The following is an 8352-nucleotide window of genomic DNA, read 5'->3' as shown; positions in this document are numbered from 1 at the left end:
ATGAGAGTGAACTGTGGGTTAAAGAGAGGCTTCTCCTTATGAATAAAGCTAAAATCTGGCTACCTGCAAAGTCAACCGCTCCATCTATAAGCTCTGGTGTCTCGGGTTATTTAACCAGTTTTCATCTCTAAAATCTCAAGTCTGACTTGTTTTATGAGTGAGTAGTGAGTGTTTTCTGTTTGGCTAAACTCATGCATCATGCTCCCTGGACATAAATATTAACAGCGCTCAAGATGAACGTGTTAATAGGAAACATCTGGAAAAGAAAATACAACCAGCTTTGTTGTACGTTCATAAAAATGTCTTTTTTATTTACAGAACAAAACATATTTAGGGTCACAATGAACAGTATTTCATTCATTTTTGGCAACTAATGAAGACTTTCAGTCCAAAATACTAAACATTGTTGGTCGCCAATTTGAACTACATAAATAGTGCGTAGCACAAACACCGTCTCAAACAACTTGACATCAACATCAGTGTTTCTGATATATTTTAATGTAGAAAAACTGACAGTTTGAATGATCAAACGGAACAGAAATATCATACATGGATTTTTCACTTATTCTGTTTTTATATTCACGTGAGACACCAGTCTCATTAATGCTTATACAAGTCAACAGAAATCTGAGTTCACTGCGATGGGAAATCAGCACACATGGTTTTCTATATTCAACAAACTGAGGCCTACCAAGTGACACACATGAAACACAGCAGACACAGTTTTCTTTGTTGTTTTTTGTTTCCTTACCAGCAGCAGAGCCAGATATTCCAGATTCAAATAAATAACACAAGCAGAAAGAGAAAAGAAAAACATTAGTTTGATGTGTTGTATGAACTTTTGTTGAGTTTGGGAGTCGCACCATACAGCAACGCCTACGAGTTCACCTGCTGGGCTACACAGCTGATCTCAGATCTGCTTTATTTACACGGAAGAGGACTTTAAGTGCCATATTTTAAGTTCAACTTAAAATTCAGAATCAAAACAAAGATGTGTTGTTATCATAGAATGACGCAGGCCCATATGGGACAAGATGAGAAAAAAAAATGGCCTTTTCGGCATGTTGCCTCCCACTGGAGGAAAGCTGAAACCTTTAACACTTTAACAGGTAACGACTTGTTGGGGTAAAACTTGAGCCAACAGCTGAAGATGAAACCAGACAGTCAGTACTAGGTGGTCTTCACCAGGTCGTAGACGTGGATGTGAACATCGTCGTCATACTTTATGTAGTAGACGGTGGGCTTCGCCGGGACCTGGTAGATGACTAAACCCGTCCTCTTCAGACCGTTATCTGTGACGTACTCTACCTGCTTCCCGACGAGGCTCTCTGGCTCCTCACCTGGCTTCCTGTCCGCTGGCAGCAGGTGTTTGTTCTCTGGATGGCAAACAGAAAAACCACATGATGCCGTGCTGGACAGCATTTACTCAGCCACATACGTTTATTTGCAACAGGCTTCCAAGCCTGTTACCTGTCGTTTGAACATGACCTTTAACCCACCACCTGTGCTTGCCACAGTTCATTCATGAATAAATTCCTCTAAAGCAGCAGATCATACTCTCCTAACTAAGCAGAAATTCTGAACAAAATGTTCAGGAGGAGAAGAACGAGCCAGAGATGCTGGAGTGTTTTGCAATGCAGACTATGTAAATTTGTCCTGTTCTCTTCCTCCCACTTTTCCAGGAGGATCGGAAATATAAAACACTGACAGTTTTATGCACACTGACAGCGAAGCTCACATTACCATACCTGACTCCGGCAGGACGTGCAGGTCCCCGTCCTTATAGTCGTCCCACAGCTGGTACATGTAGAGCACCGGGTCCTTCTCGTAGGTGATGTAATACCAGTGGGTCATGATTGGGGCCCGGGACAACACCATGCCTCGCCACTCATTTTTCTCCCCGTCCTCCTTCTCGAACAGATGCTCCACTGCTCGACCCACCAGCTCCTCCGCCCCAGGAGGCACCTTGATCTTATTGTTCACTGTGGAAATGAGAAGACACTTCAATGAGTCCATCAATCCAAAACATTTACAGACCCAAGACGACAGGATAAATGAAAACACTAAAATCTATTTTATATGACATTATAATTCCCCCAATGCTTTATTCTGATGCTGCCAGCTTTACATTTTCAATTAGATAATAAAAGACTATTTCTTAGTAAAGGACGACAAAGATTGTCATCATGTTCAGCCGGGGTGTCAAAAATAAGGCCCCGGGTGCCCAAGATGCCAATCTGGTTCACTGGACGTATTTTTATACGTTTTACAGGTTTTCTTGCAGATAAAGACTCCCCGGTGGGCATTCATAATACACCAAAGTAATTTATTAATGGATAAACAATGAAAAGACAGAAAAAAATGTTCACACTAACAATTGGTGAAATTTCTGTTTTCTCTATGGTCAGATTTCTGTGAATTAACAGAAAGTTTCTGTTTTATATTTATAGGACAGTCTGGGTAATGAGCAACCAGAACTTTTACACAATTATTTCTTACAATTTAAGCCCAGAGTCATGCTCGCAGACTTCTTTCAGCAGCATTTCTTATTTCATGTATAAAAACTGAGATGTACTGCAGAAATTTTACTGTTTTTTTTCTTGTGTTAAAATATCTCAGGGGTTAAATGTGCAGTTATAACATATTAACATCTCACCATGTAAAATAAGGTATCCTGATATAAACCAATAAGCCACTGAAATTTAAATCATTTTATATGCTGGTAAATTATTATGCTGTTTAATACGGTCCTCAAGTAAAAAGAGAGAGGTGTATTTTGTGTAACCAGCAGTAGTTATGTTGCTATTAAATACACAAAGTTCATCACCACACCTGAGGGTGTGCTATGAATAGAGATTAGCGAGTCATGTAGAGCCTAAAGCCAGAGTTTTCAACATTACAAAGGTGGCTCTTTTTTTTCTTTTTTACCTGACTAGATCACCAGGCTAATTAACGGCTCCTACGCAGAGCCTATGCACAGCTTTACAGACGGTCATCTGCATGCTGTGGCTATGTAATGTCACCAGAGGGCAGTGCCACTAAAACCCACGAGTGGGCTACTCTTGCTCGTGTTCAGGCAGCAAAGAAAAGCACTAAATTATAACACACACACACGGAGCCAGCCGAGTGTTTTTTTTTCAACCAATAAGCCTTCTACAGCTTCATAGCTATGCCCTGCTGGTTTTTTGGAAGGCTGCACACAAACAAGCCTGCATTTAGCAAGGCAAATATCGGTGCAAACAGACAAAAACGTGGCACCATAAAATGTTGAAAGCATACTCTTGGCAGGAGTGGATCATGTAGCTTTCTCCTGTCATAGCAGCACATGTTCTCAGCAACCTGTTACGTTAGAGGTGCACTGAATGATGTATCGTGTTTAAATTAATCAAGTTTAATGGCTCAAATGTGCATCCGCCACATCAGAAACAAAGAGCCTCAGTAAGTGTACGACTGGCAAAATAAATACATGGATTTTAACCATTAAAGGTTTTCTTCCAGTATTCCTCTCTACTCTTTCTTGCTATTTATTTTTAAGCATTCGATGATGCCTATTTCTCTGACTGAAGCAGAAGTGGAGTCAAATGATGCGTCAATCCACACCCTTAGTGAGAATGTGCAATAAACCTCAGAGGGGAAACAATGTTCGTGTCTACCAGCGTGATGCGCATTATCCTCGACTGGGATTTTAGGTTTAATCGAGGCGGCTAATGCACAGCTATGGCAAATTTGCTTCACAGCGTATCCCCTCAGACCTAAATGAGATAAACACCAACACGAGATTCAACAGGGAATCATACAAAAACGTGACATGCAGCGTGATGCACTGCAGACATGACAAAGTTCATTTAAATTTCAATAATTGACTATAAAACATTTAAATTCAAGCAAAGTATCAGTGATTAGAGCTTCATCATGACACTCACCAACTTTCTCTGCCAGGACCTGCAGGTTGGATACCCGGCTGTCTTTGAAGAGCTCGATTCCGTAGACGCAATCAAAGCCGTCATATTTGACCATGTAGAGGGAGGTGTTCACAGACAGGCGCTCCAAAACTGTGCCCTTCCATTTGGTTACGTTGCCCTTCTCCCTCCAGGTGTGCTGAATCCTGCGGCCCAGTAGGTTGTCAGGGTCCGGACTCAGGGTCGACGCCGAGCTCTCACTCAGCTCTCCACTGCTGCGCTTCCTGTAAACAGGAATGGAGCAAGCGCCACGTTAGCATTCATACGTTAGTGCGGGTATGATGAACTTAAGCTGTTCCATCAGTATATTGTTTGCGTTACCTCTAATGACAGAGAGTTCAGTCAACCCAAACAATGAGAACTATCAAAATGTTACATAAACAAATGAGTGTGAAACTATTTTAAATTTAATATTCAAAGCCATCACTTCAAAGTCGAGCTTCAAAGTAAAATCTGCCATGGGCTGTCGTCTTTTACACTACTGAATCTTTAAAGCCTTTAACTTCACAGATATTGTGTGAAAATAATGTAGAGGGTTGGCTGTTGTATCTATACCATAAACAGACAGCAAAAACATTTAAAAAAAAATTAAGTGGCCCATATGCTTTCTTATCAAGATTACAATATGCCAGGTTAATAATTAAAAGCTCCTGCTATGCTGATAAACAAGCTCAAATAACAATATTTGTGTGTGTGTGTGTGTACTGTGTCACATTGTAACAGCAGGGTCAAAGGTGTTAAATCTGACTTGCTTAATGAGCCTACCTGCCCCGTTTCTTTGACATGTTTCCATAAATTCACACAACCCTGTGAGAAACAAGACAAGTCATTTGATGAGTGTAACAGGACCTGATGAAATGTGATCATATAATCAGAATATTTCTGGCAAAGAGGAGCAAACTCAAGTTCCCCGGTAGGTTTACAGCCCTCACCTCAATCAACCACATCCATGCGAACAAGCATTACCGGATGTAAACAACATTACTGCGACAAGCCCGCTACTAACGCTAAGAATGCTAACACGACTACGGGTTACATATTTACAAAGCTAAGTTTTTATGGCTAATAAATGTGTAACTTCGCCGAGGCTAGCTGAATAAACGCCGCCGTTCGGAGTGCCGTCGGAAATGCCAAGCAACAGTGTGTCTAAAATTGGACCACGTAGGTGGTTAACGCCAGGAAATCCCCTCAGTCACCTTTCATTTTTTTAAACGAGAAACATTTGTAAGATTTTGGCTTCTGTATTTCTGCACGTAAGCTAGCTGAACAAAAGGAAATGCATCGCCATGTAAGCGCTGATTTCGCACCCTGTCTGCAGCTTCTGGATTACCGGAAAAAATAAGGGCTGAACATGAAAAAATAGCTTATATTACATCTGTGGTCGACTAGTTCACTAGGCGAGAGCCAGCAAAATAAGCTGTTTGCCCTACCTGATCAATAATTTCACGTGTTTGTCTTTGCAGAGCAGATTCCTCCACCTAAAGCAAGACACACGGAAACGAGACGGATTTGCTGACTACAACTACCAAGAGGAACGCATAGCGCGCAAAGGACTATGGGTTTCGTAGTAAACTGTAAATTTTTCCTTTTGATTTTATCCAACTTTACAAACATGCAAGGTTTCCATATTTTTTATGGAAGCCCCTTTCCGCCACTAAAAAAGTATCCATAACTCGAAATTTCGAGTCATATTTGTGGAAATTTCAACTTATTAACTCGAATTTCTTTTTTAAAGTAGCTCAAAATTTTGACGTTTTAAAGAAAAGAAACTCGAAATTTCGAGTTAGCACTTTTTTTTCTCAAACTTTATTAAAATTACAAAGTGAACAGCCAGTCATTCCAGTTCAGCCTGAACAGTAGACATACAAGGCAAATAAAAGTACAATATACAGTACAATGAAATAAGGACAAATAAATAAGGGGGGGAATGTGACAGACTTCATAATTTAGTACTTGAAAGTCGTGACAGCTCATTTGTTAAACATTTCAGAATGAATTTCAATCAATGATAAACCTTTTTTATTGGAAGTTAATTTAAGAGAGTTTAAATAATATTCAATTTCAATCAAAAACAAATTAAATGATAGGATTGAGTTTTGAAATTTACATTTATGTATATGGAATTTCCCTAATAAGATATAAAGAATGACAATGGCACATTTTTTTTCTTTAGTTTCAAAATAAGTGATAATGTTCTTCCCTTCAATTTTGATTTCGTATGTTGTCTTGCACAGTATATAATTTTCAAGCTCTCTCCAAAATGTAGCACTATATGAACAGCCATAAAACAAATGAGTAACACTTTCAAGTTCAGTTTTACAAAAGGTACATTTTCTATCAATGTCACAGAATCTTGAAATGTACATGTTGGATGGATATATGTTATGTAATAATTTCAAATGTAATTCTCTAACTTTGTTTGTAATACAAAATCTAAAAGGAACAAGCCACGCTTTATCCCAGTTGATATTATCAAAAATACAGTAGCATTCCAAAAAAACTTCCCTCTTGGAGTTATTTTCTTCGCATTATACAAACATTCTCTAATATGTTTATTGGTGCATTTCTTGCTTAAGAAATCAATACCATTAATATAAAGAGTGTTAACGGATGCATGTGGTGTGTTCTGTTTTTTGTAGCTTTTCATCAACTCAGTCAGTCCGCTGGGAACGGACTTTATTACAGAGCTAAAATCTTTAAATTTGATAGGGAATGTTTTTTCTGTAATAAAGTCATTGTAACTAAGTAGCTGGCCTTCAGAGTCAAATAAGTCTTTTAAATAGATTATATTTTTATCAATCCAATTCTGCTAATATAGTGATTTGTTCCTCTTAGTAATACATTCGTTATTCCAGATAATAGATCTATGTGGAGAAAAGTTATGTGAATAACATAATTTCCAAGCCAACAATGCCTGTTGATAAAATGCAGACATTTTAACTGGTAACTTTGATATACTGTAACTACAAGACAATAGGAACTGTAAACCTCCAACATTTCTAAAAATGTTATGTGGAATGAAATGCCATAATGATCCAGGAGATTTTAAGCATTCTTTTAGCCATTTCACCTTAAATGTATAGTTCAGGTCCATGAAGTCCAGAAGGTCAAAACCACCTTTATCTTTAGGTCCACAAAGCAATGATTTTTTTAGATGATGGTGCTTATTCTTCCATACAAAGTTAACAAATAAGTTATTAACATTTTTACATGTGGAATCATACACATTAAGGGAAAGGGCTGGATACACAAATCTGGAAACACCTTCAGCTTTAGTCAAAAGGATTCTACCAAAAATTGATAGGTCTCTTTGGAGCCATAAGTTCAGTATAGTTTTAGTTTTTTCCATCCTGGGAGAAAAGTTGAGTTATTGACGCTCTGTGTCATTCTTACAGACATGAATACCAAGGTATCTAACACAGTTTTTGACAGGAATATTGTGTAAGGATTTGACATTTGATTGGTACAAACATAAAATTTCACATTTAGATTTATTTAGTTTTAATCCAGAGGCAATTGAGAAATCATTAATGAAATAGCATTTTCAATCTGATCTTTGTTTTTTAAGAATAAAACGGTGTCATCTGCTAGTTGAGTCACTCTGATTTCTTTACCAAAAATAGATAAACCTTTAATGACTGGGCTATTTAAAATGTGTAATGAAAGTAGTTCAGCCACAATCAAAAATAAAAAGGGTGAAATTGGGCAACCCTGGCGAACAGATCTCATGACTGGCAATCTTTTAGTAGTATTTGGATATAGTATAACACAACTGTCAATATTTTTATAAAACATTTCGATAGTTGACACAAAGTTTGGACCAAAACCAAAGGTTTTGAGTGCTTTAAATAAGAAATAATGTTCTACCGTATCGAAAGCTTTATTTTAAAGCTTTAATTTCGAGTTAGCACTGACAATCAGTAATCTACGTGAATTGCGTCATTTCCTTGTTACCCGGAAGCTGAAGTCCTCAGCTACAAGCGCTAAGCTACCAGTATTACAGCCAGTCATGAATGCACAAATTGCTGAGTATTTTCAGCTTGGTTTCACAAATAATGAAATCCTTGTGTTATTAGCTGAATCACGTGGTGTTACCACCAGCAAAGGTACTCTCGAAAGCGCCAATTTGTTGCTATACATTGGTAGCTCGCCATCCGGTTTTGCGTGCGCGTTCCTCTGAGTCATATCCTTCCGGGTAACAGGAAAATTACGTCATTCACGTAGATTACTGATTGACAGAGCTAACTCGAAATTTTGAATTACTGTTCGAGTTAATAGGTCGAAATGTCGAGAAAATAAGTCGAAATCTGGAGTTATGGATACTTTTTTTTTTTTTTTACTGAATCTGGTACTCTTTTCCACACGGCTTCCAGGATGTATGACCCAAAAAACT

At 38.2% G+C, this 8352-nt stretch overlaps 1 protein-coding gene across 3 annotated transcripts; it reads right to left on the bottom strand.

Annotated features, from left to right (window-relative positions):
- Positions 1-279: 279 nt before the first annotated feature.
- LOC309693410 (spindlin-Z-like) lies at positions 280-8152 on the bottom strand. Of its 3 annotated transcripts, none has more exons than XM_082512570.1 (5): positions 8111-8152; positions 4725-4766; positions 3924-4183; positions 1749-1982; positions 280-1376 (listed from the first exon to the last, which is right to left on the bottom strand). In XM_082512570.1, exons 2-5 carry the CDS (start codon positions 4742-4744, stop codon positions 1171-1173), a joined length of 720 nt encoding a protein of 239 aa, XP_082368696.1. In that variant the 5' UTR covers positions 4745-4766; positions 8111-8152; the 3' UTR covers positions 280-1170. The 3 variants fall into 3 exon arrangements, with proteins under 3 accessions (XP_082368696.1, XP_082368694.1, XP_082368695.1); XM_082512568.1 differs by lacking the exon at positions 8111-8152 and adding an exon at positions 5390-5499; XM_082512569.1 differs by lacking the exon at positions 8111-8152 and adding an exon at positions 4892-5363.
- Between the last annotated feature and the right edge of the window lie 200 nt (positions 8153-8352).

This window comes from Aulonocara stuartgranti (genome assembly GCF_965226115.1).
Source record: "Aulonocara stuartgranti genome assembly, chromosome: 18".
Taxonomy (NCBI): domain Eukaryota; kingdom Metazoa; phylum Chordata; class Actinopteri; order Cichliformes; family Cichlidae; genus Aulonocara; species Aulonocara stuartgranti.
The sequence above is the reverse complement of the archived record's forward strand: the minus strand, read 5'-3'. Positions and strand labels throughout refer to the sequence as shown.